Raw genomic sequence first — 16,303 nt, forward strand, 5'->3', positions numbered from 1 at the left:
AATGCTGATTTTCTTTTATATGTGACCCCTGTGCTTTTGTTGCTTTTTAAAGCTGTTTATTAATACCAGTGCCATGGTGTCAGTTGAAGAATGAGTCATCTGAGTAAAACCTGCTTGACTGTAAAACTTCTTCCAAAAGTTGAATTGAAAAGGTCTGAGGTGAAGAAATCCAGATAATTTTATTTCCTTAATTTCTATTTCACTTCTGGTTTGGGGGCAGAAGCAGAAGTGGTGAAAAGATATGAAAGTGTCTTGTTTTGCATGAATGAGTTTCATTTTTCAGGCAGGCCCAGGAGATTCAGCTAAACTTTACAATCTTTACTTCTGGAATAATCTCCCACTGTAAATAACAGAAGTGTTGTCTCTTGAACAAAGTCAGCTTGATTCAAGAAAACATTTGAAACCCAGAGGAAAATAGCAGAAGAAACAAAATAGCAACATATCCAGGTTTTACATATGATATATTTAATTATATTTTCAAATATATTACAACAAATCTTTCTTCACATAAAAATTACAAATTAAATACACCATCTAAAGATCATTGCAAATTAAGATTTTGCTGTGAATATTTTCAGAAGTGGATTAATGAACAGGCTATCACAGTTAAAAAAACTTGTCTAAAACAAAAACCCCCACTATTTTCCAGACTCAAGTGCAAACATTTTCATTTACCTCAAATCATGCTGCTTGTGTCCTAACAAAGTCATCCAACAATTTCAATGTTACAGGGAAGAGAGGTTTGATTGACTGATAGCAGGTTGGATGGTAAAAAGGACGCTTGAAAAGGTGTTTTCTTTTTCCTCTAATTGTGTCTACAAGCCTCCAGCCTCCACATGAAGTTGTCCAGAGAGTTGCTGCAGCTTTTTGAGTCATGCTAGACATCCAGTTTTAAACATAAGTGGTAAAATTCTCTGTGCTGACCAGTTGCAGGTATTCCAGGGTACCTGATCGGTGGCTACCTACCCGCGAAAGCTCCTGTGCCTTGGATCCTTCATTTTCCCTTTTCTGAAGACTATTGGTTATCATCTCTGCTAAGTCATCATGTAACCGCTGCTGATTCTCCCTAAAATCAACAGGATGGGGAAAAAAATTCAGTGATTCACATGTTTCTGGTGATCCTCAGGTCCCCAGAGATTTTTAAACATTTCTATTCCCACGTTTATCCTAATGACACTACTGATAAAAATTGGGGCCAGGACTAAATTTGGGTTCTGAATTTAGGAATAGAAGAAGGATTTTCATGTGAGTTTTCCGGATAGTATGGATCAGTGTCTTTGCACAAGAGGTCTATAGCTGTGTCATTATTGACCTTAAAAAGTCACGATCACTTGCACGAAAAGGAAGACACAGATTCAATCCTAATCAAAATAGTTTGTAGCTCTCAATATCATTATTTTATGGCACCAGGGCTTTAACTATTCAACTTCAGGTGGCCTTCAATAATAGAGTTGCCATTGTTTCAGAAACTTCTTCAGTGTATTTGGCTTTTGCTGGAGCACCCCACATATGACAATTTTTAAGGGGCAATCATATATGAAGAAGTGAAAACAAAAGCATCACTGTAATCCAGCTCAAGAGGTAGTTTCAATTGTTGAATTTCAGAAGATTGCCAGTTCAATAATTCTGATAGTCTCAACAGATCATAATAATTTTTAAAAAGGAGTTCTGAGTTTAGAAAAGAGATGTATCAAGGTAGCCTTGACAGTATTTCCTGCTCAGCCCAAACTCTTGTACTTTCCATTAAAAAAAATAACAAAGCTCATGAGATTCTGTAGCAGATTAAAAATTTTATTATTTCTGTTTTGCAAATGCCCTGAGAAAACCTTTATATTCCACTTAATCTTCTCTTTTCTCTTAGGGAATAAATGGACAGAGAATTTTATTTGTGCAAAGGACACACTGTAAGACTCAAAATTTATAGTAGAAGCAAGCTGTAACATTTACTTATGCATGTCAGTACAAAGGATCCCCATGTATCTGGCAAACACCAATTTGCAATGTCATTGCTTCAAGTTGTAGTGAAACACTGTCATTTCAAAGCAGATGGCAACAAATTCCCACTCAGTGAAGAGCAACTGTATACAGGTGTTTAGAGCAGAAAGTGAAGAACTTCCACATTTAGTGAGTTTCCAGGAAATAAAGAGGCACTTATATGCAAAATACACACTAAAAAAATGCAACAAGTTTTCCTGACTTCAATTTTGCATAGTTGCTCAAAAACATCACTTCCACTATTGCTATATTTTATTCAATTCTAATGCAAAATGATGGCTCATCTCCAGAACATCAACCTCATTTTTTTAAACTGATAACTTCTCTAAATATTAGCAAGTAAGCTCTTGTTTAATTTTTAAAGGCTTTATTCCTGTGCAGTACTACAGTAACTTTGTCCACCTCTTGTAGCAGAGAAGTGCTTGAAATCCTGCAAGTTTCATCCCTCTTGCAAATTCCTCCACAAGAGTTCACAGGCACAACAGAGCTGTACACTCAGTTGTGGTTATCCTCTTCCTGTAGTGTGACACACAGGTGCCACTAGAACTAAACTTGTGGGAATATAAGTGTTTTTCATTTTCCTGTCCCTCTCTTGCTCTTATCACATCAGCAAGTTGTCCTATAAGTCTTACAATCTTTCCAAGGCAAAGAACCTGCTAAACATTTTTATAGACAACCTTCAGCACACATACAGTCCCACTTAATGAATATTTACATGTTTATATGCATATACACTATCAAGCCTTTAACAACTGAAGGCAAATTCAATGGTATAAAAAAACTACAAGTGCCAAGGAGGAACAATAAAGGCTAAAGTGAAAAGACTGGGAATTTCTCCTCCCTTTTCACATTAAAAAAACATCTTACACAGAAGGAGGTGTTGGGAGATTGTATTTCTTGTCCTCAGTACCCGTCAACCAGTAGGTAATTTCTGTTCCTCTGCCCTAAAAAAGAGAAAGCACAATTTTGGGATTAGAATGCAATTTCCTGTAGTTAATTTACTTAAACTATAATCTCTTGCACATTGCCATGTTTGCCTTTGATTATTTTCTGTAGCTGATGCTGACAGCAAAGGGTTACAAATTAGATGTGAGAAGAAGGACAATGGGGCAGATGCGGCTGCACAGTCACTTCCTTGTTCCATGACCTGAGACACAAGTCATGGGAGAGGTGAGCTGTGCTGCCTGCCATCAACTCCTAAGGACAGACAAGTAGAATAGATTGAAATAAATGGATTGGTAGATATTGGAGCATTAACAAATTAACACTAGATTCATCTTCCCTTTCAGCAGATGACTTCACTCTACAATCTTCTGTTCCGCATGGTATGTTTCATTTATTCTCCACATTTTTATGTTGCTTTAATGTATGGGTTAGGGAGCTCTTCATTGTCTGCATTGTTTTTATAGAAGTGTCTTCAACCACTAGAGACTGTGATACCAATTTTGATCAGTAATCCTTGTTCCCCAGGTGTTAATTAAGTTCCGGGGTACTCTCAGCTTTTTACAGTTCCTCTTCTCTGTGTTCTTGGTTGCACATGGTAAAGGTTACCTTCAAATATGTTTCTCCTCTCTCTTCGTACTGGAATTGGCAGTCTGTTCTTTTCAGGATGTTAATTGTGGAACCACTTACATGAATCCTTAAAGCTAAAAAAAAAAAAAAAAAAAAAAGAAACAATGAAAGCTCAGCTTGGAAGCATCTCACATACATTAATCATATGTGAAAACTGGTGCTATAACAGAAGCTCCTTCAATTGTTATCATCATAAATTCTGAGAGCCAAATTAAATGAGAAGCAATTACGCTGCTGTATGAAAACTCTGTCTGCACTACAGAGCATATCCAGGCAGGAAAGCTGGTACAGTCCTTGATCTGAAATACAGGTGACAATGGTATCTGTAGTAGTTAGATGTCAAAAGGGAAATAGTAATTGTGAGTGACCTATATAGAGAATGCTCGTGTGAAGACACTGGGCAGAAGGAGGAAAAACTGGCTTTTGCCACAGTTCCCTAATGGTGAAGTTGATGACATAATTGCTTCAATTTAAAATACAGAGTCAATATATTTACACAACAAAGCCATAATACAATTCTAGGTCAAACTAAAATCTATAGAGTAAAATTAAATTCCAGACACAAAAGTGTCATATCTTCCAGAGGAACTCATGCAGTGAACCAGCCTACAAACTCCCTGTTAGCAGCATCGAAGCATGAACAGGGAGCAACTCTTCATTGCCCAGTGAAGTGCCCACTGTCACTTTGGACAATTAAATAACTGGTAGTCAAAACAAATATGGCTTCTTTATCTTTAAAACTTCTGCAAGCTGATAATATATTGTTCTCAGCTGAAAACAGACACTCCAGTCACAAACTATCCAATAGCCTTTGGTCCTGTTACACTGACAGCTAAAATTAAATCCTTACGCAAGCCTGTGGATTCCATCCGTGAAGCCGTGTTTACTGTATCTCCAAATAAACAGTAACGAGGCATTTTTATTCCAACCACACCAGCCGCACACGGACCTGCAAATGGGATGCAGAGAGCTAAAAAGGGTGAATCAAGAGACTTGATTTATTTGGCAGGTGTCTCATTACTGCAAAGCAGTGCAGTGCCTGGGGAACTCTGCATTCCTCACCAATGGCAATACTTTCTACCTCATTTCCCACAGTATCTTGTGGTCTCCCACTAAAAACCAAGCCTAGCTCTGTTATTCTTGCATAATCCAATAATATAATAAAAAGGACACAGCTGCACAGTATTAATTGAATTTAAGTGGAATTTAAGTGGAATAAATGTACTTTAAGAAGTACATTTATTAACTGTCACATTTGGAGGCAAGAGAAAAATAGAATAAGTTTGATTATGCAAGGGTGAATAAAAAGTAGTGCCTCAAGAGGCTTCCCAGTGTCTCAGTCACTTTCTCTGATGTGCTCCTCCCCTGGCAGTTGGTGTTGAAGTGGCTGAGGAATTTCCCAAAGTTGTTGCACTATCTGGAGTTCATTTTTGACAAAAAGTATTTTTATAGATAAATTAAAACATTAAGTCCCACACAGACTCAAAGAAAATTTTGCCTCCAAAAGCACAAAATACAGGCTTGCATTTTTTTCCTAGATAAGCATAGCTGGCCATGACTGATCTCTGCTTCCGTCAGCGAGAAAAAATCTGTGAAGGCTTATTTGATACAACTGGTTTAATCACACCAGGAACAGTGGCTGTTGCTCATGCTAGCTACTGACTTAGGCTGTCAATTAATGGCTATGGGCTATTTCACTGCAGCAGGAGCAATACAGTGACTTATTTACTTCTGTTACTCTTCCTCTATAAACATTTTTTTCAATCTGATTCTTCATGAGGAGTGCTGTTGTGTATGGTGTATTACCAGATCTTGTATGGGTGTTAATTCTATGCAAAACCAGGCAACAACATTGTCACTATTGATCTAGCATTACTGTGTACCAGAGTGAATTCCGATGCGAATCCAAACAGGCAGCCCTGGCAGATGTCTCAGTTCAAAAGATCCCATGAAGCTGAGGATGTCCAGAGCCATCTTGGAGATGTCCACTGCGTGCCGGTTGCCATTCCTCTTCGGTAAACCACTCACCACCATGTACGCATCACCAATGGTCTCCACCTGTGGAAATAAAATCAGAACTCACCATTTCCAGACACAGAAAAGTACGTCTTTAGTTAAAAGCAGAAATATTTCATCAGATCCTCTTGTTCACGACTAAACATGTCTTCCCCTGAGGACAGGATTATTTTAGTTTAAGGTAGCTGACATCATTTGGGTATATGAGTGTTTATAACTATAGCCAGCATTCCAATTAATAAATGTCTGACCACCTGCTGTAGGAAATTTGGTATAAGTAGGCCCACTGCAAGCATATTTAAATGAAGTAATAATTTAAATATGACCTGGTTTTCTCTCTTTTGCTTTGCTTAGAAGGCAGATTCCCAAATCCACCACATCATGCAATTTGATTTGTGTGTCCACTGGTTGTAAATGAGCAGAAGTACAGAGCTAATCACCTTGTAAACATCATGATGGTCAAGAATGTGGTCAAAGTTCTTGTAGATATCGTTGAGCATATCTACCACCTCCATAGGGGTGCTGTATTTGCAGAGCGTGGTGAAGCCAACAATGTCACTGAAGTAGATAGTGACTTCTTCAAACAGCTCTGGCTCTACCCGGCCAGTCTCCTTCAAAGACTTTACTACTGGCCTGTGGAAATAGAGAAGGTAGGAACACAGATGACTAGGGTTTACTATTAAAGGTATTTTTTCATGCAACCCAATTGCAGTATTGCTTTCAGTGTAGGAAACATTAAATAGTTTGCTGAAAACTGCCATTGTAATCACATTTTAGATGCCCAGAATGCCTTTCAGCCAGGGACCTCGAAGCACTTACTAATGGTAATTAATGCAGACTTTGAAATCCAAGTGTGTGAATAGCCATGAGGAAACTGAGATACGGGCAACTGAGCTTCTTGGTTAAGGTCAGAAACAGGGATATTGAGTCAAATTTAAAAGTGAAATTCTGAACTTCCTGATATGTAGACCTACATTCTACCCATACAATAAGTAAGAACAAACATATTTTTCTGTTTTCCCAGCACAGAAGTAATTTCATTATAATAATTACATCAACTCATCCTGATTTCAGATGAGGTATCTTAGTCTGGTAATTTATGGAAGAAAAATTCAATACCATGATAGTCAATGTCTATTCAAGAGGGACCTTCTTTTTCTTGCAATTCTAAATCCAGGGAAATATCTGTTCCTACTGGTGGAACTAGAAGAGAAGAACTGAAACTGACCCAGAAAATTATAGGCTTTGCACAATGCTGTGTTCCATATACAATTCAATGGTAACAGACTGGTAGGAACAACAAAGGGTGAAAGGAGACATGAATTCCTTGTTGCATTATCTATACAGCCAGATCATTCCAGATTTCCCCCAAAACTGTATTCAACGCACTTTTTTTTTTTTTTTTTTTTTTTTTGGCTGATGAGTCATAAAATCAATAACTTGACTACTGAAATACCCTTTACACAAGTAATGACATACCAGGATAGTTTTACTATTCCAAATGTGTGCAATACAAAAATTATTGGTATTGCCAATATTAGAATATCAGTAATACTTATCCTATAGCATACTCCGAATGATCTATCTAACCCAGTATAGCCCAGGCAATCTCAGCCTCTCTCTTGCATTGCTAAACCCCAGCCTGAAGTTGGACTCCACTCCTGCTTTTCAGCTGAAGACACTCCTAACCAGCAAGGTGCTAGAGCAGAGCAGAGCTCTGTGATGTGGGATCACTGTAGATCTGTGTTCCCTAGAAGGCAGTGAAAAAGAGGCTTGTGCTGGAAAGAGGGATCCTGTGCATGAAGAAATGTTGAGCAAGAGAATGGGTCCCAATACAATCTGGGCATGAAGCTCTACCATAGGGTGGAGAGCTCAGGGACAGCTGTTTCTTCTTTCTTTTCTCGCAGGATTAGATTAGATGGGAAGAAAATGGAACATGAACATTAATTCTGTCCCCTATTCTGCAACAGTCAGGTGTGTATAAATAAAATGCCAGCAAAATTCCTCGTGGCCAGTTACCTTGGAAGTAACATGAAATTAAGCCTGTCTGCTCTGTCTCTCTCTGCTTTGTACAGCTCTGTCCTCTCCTCCACCAGGTGCTCCAAGTTCCGGGAGTACAGCTGTAGACGCCGGATCAGGGTATCCATGTAGCTTTCATTGGTCTGGCCATGGAAATTACTGCAAATAACAGAATTACACAGGAGGCAAGAAGAAAGCACTTGTCAGTCAGAGCTGGCAATTCTTAAAGCACCCTTCAATCACCTAACCCTGCTAATATTGTTTATTCCAGATTACCTTAGGTAACCCAGGAATATTCATTTATAAGAAGTAACTGAGAAGCTCAGATTCTGAGAGGAAGCTAAAAATAGTAGGTAGAAAATTGCACATAATGTTTAGATAGGGACTTCAGCAGAAGAATTAAGACAATTTGGGGCTGTCAGTTTAGAAGACCAAAGAATACAGTGGAACAATGAACAGCCCCAGGGCTAATTTTACTCACAAAATCTTCCAGACTCAAGCCTACTAACCCCTGGAAGCAGAAGTGTGGTAACATGAGCTACTCAAACCTCTGTTTGTCTGGGCAGCCTGCACTCACCAAAGCACTCTGAAAGTAATTGGAACCAGGCTGACTGGAAGAGTCAGATTAGTATTGTATCCAACAGGACTTAAAAATCACTCTTACTTTAAACAAATTTTGTGTCAGGGATTCATCATCTTAGACCCACCCATATTGCATATGACAAGAGGCAACCTCTTTGCTTTTGTAGGATGGATGTCACCGACATGTTCTATGAAAAATCCTTTCCTTAGGATTTTTCCCTCCTGAGAAGCTGAGAGGCCTCAAGAACAAAATGTAAACAATGATTATCTGCTGCTGTGGAATGCAACAGGTGGGTCTGTGATTGGTCTCATCTGGTTGTTTCTAATTAATAGCCAATCACAGTCCACCTGTCCAGACTGTCTCGGTCAGAGACAAGCCTTTGTTATTCATTCCTTTTCTATTCTTAGCTAAGCCTTCTGATGAAATCCTTTATTCTATTCTTTTAGTATAGTTTTTAACATAATATATATCATAAAATAATAAATCAAGCCTTCTGAACATGGAGTCAACTTTCTCGTCTCTTCCCTTATCCTAAGACCCCTGCAAACAATGCATCAGATGGAGGCTTAGGAGTGGAACCAGGAGGCCTTTATATTCAGCTGCAGAAAGTTTATTCAGCTGATACATTGTTATGCATAGTACAGCTGTCCTGCCCATGTAAAATGTAAAATGGTGCTGTTGAGGTTTGTTGATTGGGAGAGGTTTAAAAACTGGGGGAGGAATGTCCCAGGAGAAGTGATTAAAAGCTCACGGTTTGGTCATTGGAATAATTAATTCAGAGCAAATTCTGCAGGAACAATGCAGCATTGTCCAGGTGAAAGGCCTGTGTAACCCCACAGGGTTTATCCAGCTATGACCCTTATTATTTCCCCACAACTTTGTACCACCAAAGCCCTGTAATTAATACTTGTGAGTTACAACTCAGGATTTCTAGTCAGCCTAATTTGGGACCATCCAGACTTTCAAATCATGATTGAAACATCTATGTGCATTCATTTACCAAAACTTAAATGACATGAGTCACTATCCAACACTTGACTAGAGACAGGGAGGGAATTACTTGATTGGTAAAAATCCCTAATTATCCATCTTGCTCCTTTCATAATGTACCAATCTGAAGTATGGTGATCATCTCACCCTCATTTAGGTGGGAAATTGTACACAGGTGTATGTATACGTAACATATGCACATGCTCACCTACTTTTCTGCCAAAGAATAAAAGAAGACCTAAGTGAAGACAATAAGGTTTTCCACTGACTGAATCATAATCATATCAATTTACACACTTAAAAATATGAGCTTTCTAATAGAGGAGGAGTTTGGAGCATCTTACAAAAAGCACCTGCTACTCACCTGAATATTTTAGCCAGAGTATTCTCAATTTTCTTAAAGTCAGGCCTTTTCTCTGGATCTTCCTCCCAGCAGCTCTTCACTAGTGTATATACCTTTAAACAAAAATTTAAGGAAAAGTCTACCTGAGTAATAGATATTGACAGAGAGTAGTGCTAAACAGCACTAGTTCATTAGGGAATTTCTGGTTATTCTTGACTAGCAACATATTAAATTGTGTGACTAACTGTCTTGAACCTATGGTTAGGACACTCATTGCAGGCATCTCAACTCTGTGATGACTGATCATGTGTGATATGATCTTAACTTGAATTTGCAATATACAAATGAAAGGCAAGTAATTGGATCCAATCTTGCAGACTGGTGCCAGACACAGTTACTGACATGGTGGTAAATGTTGTGGTAATTTCCAATATCCCATGTTTGGGATTTTTCTGAAACTGGTTATTCAGCCAAAAAGAATGAGGCTGATTGCTGAATATGTGACTATCTACAACACAGACATTTTCACCCATGCAAGAAGCCATAGGGGCTATGCCAGTGAAGAGAGGTATACTTGAGGAGTAATTCATCCCATCTCAAGGATACATAAAATAGGTCAGAAGAGTGGCACCATAAATGTTTATTTCTTTCCAGTGAAATAAATTCCATTACTCATATTCCATATTGCTGCTAACAACTATAGAATGCAATTTCTTCCCACAAGTTAGGGCATTTGGCATAAAAGGCATAGCTTTCACCTTCCCATGCTCATAGGCTTTAGTTTGGCCAGGACTTCCACTCTTCACCCAGAAAATGGCTTCATTAATTATTAGCTTACTTCCACCTGTCTTTCTCCCACTGTTTCCAAGGTCAGGTCTGGTCGGAAAGGCTTTACTCCTTTGCCATTCTCCACTCTGTAAAGTTTCTCTAGTACACGAAAAAGATCCAAGTTTAAAAAAAAGTGTAAGAAGGACATTCATTGTCTATAGCAGTCTATGATGTTACAAGGTACTGTACAAGCAGAACTCTTGACCACAGTTCCCTCATTTTGATGTGAATTTCAACTTTGGAACTTTTCTAAATATATGGCACAAGACCAAAAAAGATTGGCTTGAAGGATCCTGAAAGCAAAACAAATAGAAATGTACCTGAGTATTTACTGGTCACAGTAGACACCGTGGTTGTGGCATCTTCCCAAATGAATGTTGGGCATTTATTAGTGTGCCTCTCAGCATGAAGTAGAATTATAGTAAAAAACAATGTGAAAAGCCCATTGCAACTTGATCAAAAGTGTGGAGACATACGCTGCTCATTAGAGCAGTTCAAATCATCCTGCAGATGCTTAACTTCCTTAAAACTAAGCTATTAATATTAATGGGTTAAAAGCATTACATTTGTTAACTCATTTGTACTCCTAGTCATTAAACCCATTCTATGAAAGTTTTTTGGACTCTGAAGACATCAAAATCAGGCTGCATTTGCACAACTCAATTTAAGCACAGTAAGAGAGGGCTAAAGCAAAAACATCTTCCTTTGTCTTTTTCCTGCAGAGTTCAAGAATTCCAGGGAAAGGGAGGTGTTTAAAAAAGAGAAGTAATTTTTTACCTCTGGAGTAAAGGGAAATTGTGAATCAGAAAGATTATTTATATTAATAATGTCTGATTATATTTTGGATACAATTTCACTGAAGGAAGCATATAATGACATGAGGAAGATCTATAATTGCACTGGTCTAGGGCAGCTACAGATGCCCAAACATGCCATTGTGCATGATCACCCCAAAATGATACAGCAGCTTCCAACTTTTTGGTTCAGAAATTACAGACTAGAGAAGGAGCAGGAAACTTGAGTCTCCCAAATGCTATAGAGCAGAGAAACTGCTGAGAAATTTTCTGTGGGCTAAGAGACAACAAAGTCTGTGTGGGGCTCATGTATGCAGGAGGAATGTGATGGCTTTCCATGCTTGGACACACACCTGAGAGACGAAGTAACAGCACCTATTAGCAATACTGCAATTAGTCAGTGACAGAAAGTAGTGGAACAAGAAGGCAGCTTGAATTGAGCATTGGTACGTGGCAAGATTTCACAGTCTTGAGCAGTGAATGAGGTGTTTCTGCAGAAGAGTGGAATAACCAGATGGGGAACAGCTTCCTGCAGAGATGTCAGTGGACTATGACCTACTTCTACGCATTAGAAATCCAGTTCTGTATACCTGTCATGGGACTTCTTCTCTCTCATTAGTAGCAATATTATTGTACATTAAGTTGATTGATACATATTTTCATGTTGAGAAAATTGGCTCACAGAGTAACTGAAAGTAGAGTTTAATTTTGCTAAGTTGGTGGATGGAGCTCAGGTATGGGGTTTTTAAAAATAAGTCTTTTAAAGTCTGAACACAGTCTTTGCTACTGTCATTTAAGCCTGGAGAAGCAGTTATATCAGTTATCCTGAAATACCAATATCATGTCTTCTAATTTGCAGAGACTAACTTCTGATAGCCTAGCCACTGAAAGAGTTTCTCTCGTGACTTAAAAACCAAATGAATCTAACATACAACAGGGACATTTCTTTGTCCACTACCACTGACTCTAATTTGGTACTTTTTCCCCTCTTTTTATCTTGGACATTTGTAAATTAATGGTCACCCCAAGTTAAAGCTACTGTTTTCCAAAGTTAGATGATGCCACAAGCAAAATGCAGAAGTGTTTGAATAAGTGTGGTTCACTGTCTTGCTCATCTTGGCTAATGAATGAATCAGGCATTTAAATGAGGAGACACTTCAGGAATATGTAATAAAACTACTGTTACATGAAATTTGATGAACTGATGAACACATTTTACTCAACTTGCATAAACAAAGTCAAGAATAACACCAGAAGCCATTAGACCAGCAATCTTAGACATCTAATAATGCTTTTATAGAAAAAAGGTTTTGTGGAGAAAACAATCTCCTTGGTGAATGGAAAATGTAACATTTCATCTGAAATTTACAAAGCAGATAATTTTTTAAGTTACAGTGGACCCAGGCTTAGCAAACAGATTTCACGCCTAGTAAATTTACTGTTGTCTTACCTCACATGTTAATATGTAACCATCCCCAGCAACATCACTTAGGTGCTGTTAGGTACCTAGCTTAGGTGCTACAAAATCTTTAAATTTCATGGATTGCCCTCTTGCTGTTTGAAAGGGACAGTCTTTCCAAAAAGACATAATACAGCAACAGGTCAAAGATAAAACAAGGAACCAGGTTCTGGCTGTGACCGCCAGGGTCAAAGACAGAGCAGTGAGGATGACACCACATCTCAGAAAAGCAAAGAAACACTATGTCTGAGGCTAACTTAATACCATAGCACAACACAGAAAGACTGCAAATGCACAACAAGCCATCAGAAGAATGTTGTTTGCTATGGATTTGCTTTACAAAGTGCAAGGTAGGGCATTGCACTTTCCTTTCTCCATGTTGGTAATATTTGTAAAATTCTTGCATTCATAAGGATTTTGCCTGCCTCTTCCCAAGAAATAGGAATAGAAAGGCTTTATTTTCCCTACCTTTTATTAAGCATGGAATCCTGAACAGTTTGGTTTAAGGAGAACAGCAATTTCTAATCTCCATTAGATCTACATTTATATTATAGAGTTGGTGATGTAAAAAAACTGTGTTTCCCCAAATATGAACACAGATTTGGGATAATATAGGATGATGAATATGCCCAGAAACTATTCTCAAATGTGACTCAGTATAAGGGCTATTAGGCTGATGAGCTGCTGCTCTAGATGTTTTAACAAATGTGAGGCGGATCTAACAGAATGACTCAGAGGTAAAGGCTATGTCTAAATTTGTTGTTAGTAACCATTGTTAGTCACTAGGAAAATCCCAAACCCACACATGTTTCTCTGTCAGTTTTAGTACATAATAATGCCTGGATTCTGGGAATTGGGATTGACTGGGCTGGATTGGGGTGGATATTGTCCCAGTTTTAGCTAGGCTAGTTAATTTCTTCTCAGAAACTGTTAGCAGGTTGTGTTTTGATTTTGGAATAAGAATGGTAACACACTGATGTTCTGGTATTTTGCTAAGCTGTATTTATCCTAAATCAAGGACTTTTTTTTTTTAAACTTATTTCAGGTCCCCTGCCAGTGAGAGGGTACACTAAAGAAACTAGGGGACAGCTAGCTGATAGCAGATAGCTGGGACAGGTGACCCAGACTAACCAAAGGAATATTCCACACCAAAGAACATCATGCCTGGCATATAAACTGGGGGAAGTACCTGGATGGGAGGATTATCTGTGTTCAGGAAAGGGAGTCTGGTATCTGACAGCAGGTACGGAGCAATTTCATTGTTCATTATTTATTTTTCTCTTTTTATTATCATTAGTACTATAATTTATCATTAATATTGTATTTTACTTTATTTTCAATTATTTAACTGCTCTTATCTCAACCTATAAGTTTTACTTTGATTCTCCTCCTCATTCCACCAGTGGGAAGGATGGTAGAGAGAGGGGGGTTGAACAAGTGGCTGCATGGTGCTTAGTTCCCAGCTGGGCTTAAAACCACAACAGCTACTCAAAAACAATGTCACAAAATGCACAATACAGGGTTTAATAGATGCACTACAGGAGGAGATGATTTTTCTGACAGAAGTTAAATTGCTAAAGTTAATTATAACCAGCTTGAATGAAGCCTGAATTGCCAGTTTTTAAATGCCAACTGTTCTTGTGTCACGCAGCTGAGTTTTTGTTTTTCTGTGTTGACAATGCTGATTTATGCTGCCTAAAATAAATGGCATATTACATGTTGTTTCCAAGTCAAAACAGAAAAATCTTTGAGGCCTTTAAAGGTTACATTAAGTCTGGACAGCATTGTATAATGTTAACTTCCGTATGCTGTGCTCCAGGTGAGAAGGGAAGAGAAAGGGCAGGAAAACTCAATGCAAACTTTATTTACAGAAGAAACAGGGACACTTGCCCCCAAAGTGAGATCCTTCAAACAGGTTCTTCATTCACCACAGAGAAAGGAGCAGCTGTTCAAGCAGTTATCAGAGACAGTGCCTTTCACAAAACATGGAGAATGGGCCAGTTACAGCTACAACCATCGCAGAAGAGGAGAGATCGGTGGAATTACCTCTGTTGTCCCAGCAGTGCTCGGTGTAGAACGTCTCTCTGCGCAGGATGATTTCTTGGGCAATGATCCCATAGCTGTATACATCACCCTTCTGAGATACATCAGCATGCCGGAGATGCTCAGGAGCTGTCCACAGGTCTGAAGATACAGATGGCAATGCAGAATGATGTAAAGGGGAAAGGAGAGAAGTAATTGCAAAAAAGGGTGATCCTTCTCAGACCATCCACTGGCTATAATGATATTTCCTTTTACTCTTTTCATATCCAATCCAGAACACTACTGTTGTGTATTTCCTACTTTAGCATTTTTCTTGAGAAGCTGACAGCAATATAGGTTAGATAAACCTCTGATGTAGTTTTCAATTTTCTGGGATTTGCTGACCCTGCTATTTTCCACTGTAGCTGCAGACTCTAGTACTTTCAGAAAAGTTATGTTTATTGGCAATGAACTTGCTTTTCTTAGCTATGTTTCAAAGGTTTCTTAGAAATAGTCTATGTATCTGGATAAGACCAAGGAGTGCCAGTACTATAATAAAAATACTCTGAGCCACAAATTATTGAGCTAGGAGATGTAAGGAGTTTTTATACACAGTGTCTGATAAAAAGACTGCAATATTTCCCAATGACCTTGATATCATGAAGCTACTGAAATAATTTTCAAGTGCTTTTGAGTCTGACATATTACCTGCTCATAATTACTTGCCTTCTACAGAAATTATTAATCTGTATTTCTAGTGCAATGAGCACCGTTGTATCAAAACCAGAATGCTGCCATGGTACAACAGTGACATGCTGGTGACATATCATAACAGAGACCTGAACACAGTGACCCTGAAGAAGTGTTATGATATTAGGCTGTAATATCCAGCCACAATGAATCTGTAGATCTCTTGTGAAACACTGAGTTTTCATCAAGAACATAGACTAAGTAGCCAGAAATTTTGAGTCTGCTTACAAGCAATAAAAGAAGATAAATACATTACAAGGTGGTGGTGGTAGTAGTAGTAGTAGTAGTAGTAGTAGTAGTAGTAGTAGTAATAATAATAAATTTCTAAAATGTAAAATGAAGAATTAATAAAATATTTATGTTCAGTGAACTTTTCTTAGTCCTTTTTAATGTTCTTATTGCAACTCTCGAGTATGTTTGTGTCTTAATGTAAAAATTTTCTCCAAACTTGTTGCAACCAGTTTCTTTTCAGGTCATATGCTGCAGTTACAGCACAGTGCTGTGCTTATTATACCTCAAGCTCTACTCTACATATTCATATGACATAATTTCAGATGGGCTCATCTTTTCATTCCAGATCAAGTAAGAAGGAAAAGATGAGTAGAAAGGAGTGTTCTATTTTACGGAAATATTCTATGAATGTGAGGTGAATAGAAAATGTAGAGAAAAGCTATTAACATTATTTCAATCTGATTGAGCATATATTACGAGATTCCTAACTAAGGAATAACAAACAGAGTTATCATTGCATATCAATACAGATTTTTTCAAGGATTATCAGAGTAATGTCTGTTACTGTTTAAATGATATCACAGAGCACTGTGGTAATACGTATCTAATCAATTACAAGATTTATGGTAAATTAACTCATTTTTTTCTTCACACAGTTTCAGTACTACTGCTGAAAAGAGCTGTTTGCATGAAGGACTTGA

The 16,303-nt window shown here is 38.1% G+C and overlaps 1 protein-coding gene across 1 annotated transcript in view; it reads right to left on the reverse strand.

The window, feature by feature from the left end:
• Positions 1-539: 539 nt before the first annotated feature.
• GUCY2C (guanylate cyclase 2C) overlaps positions 540-16,303 on the reverse strand; it is a 45,021-nt gene continuing 29,257 nt past the window's right edge. The window contains exons 18-27 of the mRNA XM_009086575.4: positions 14,646-14,783; positions 10,357-10,445; positions 9,540-9,631; positions 7,603-7,761; positions 6,024-6,216; positions 5,451-5,625; positions 4,418-4,516; positions 3,547-3,641; positions 2,863-2,939; positions 540-1,066 (exon numbers count right to left, since the gene is read on the reverse strand). Of these exons, the coding sequence (XP_009084823.3) occupies positions 892-1,066; positions 2,863-2,939; positions 3,547-3,641; positions 4,418-4,516; positions 5,451-5,625; positions 6,024-6,216; positions 7,603-7,761; positions 9,540-9,631; positions 10,357-10,445; positions 14,646-14,783 (1,292 nt within the window). The 3' untranslated portion in view covers positions 540-891. The remainder of the gene's footprint in view (positions 1,067-2,862; positions 2,940-3,546; positions 3,642-4,417; positions 4,517-5,450; positions 5,626-6,023; positions 6,217-7,602; positions 7,762-9,539; positions 9,632-10,356; positions 10,446-14,645; positions 14,784-16,303) is intronic.

The sequence above is a fragment of the Serinus canaria genome, chromosome 1A (assembly GCF_022539315.1).
Source record: "Serinus canaria isolate serCan28SL12 chromosome 1A, serCan2020, whole genome shotgun sequence".
Taxonomy (NCBI): domain Eukaryota; kingdom Metazoa; phylum Chordata; class Aves; order Passeriformes; family Fringillidae; genus Serinus; species Serinus canaria.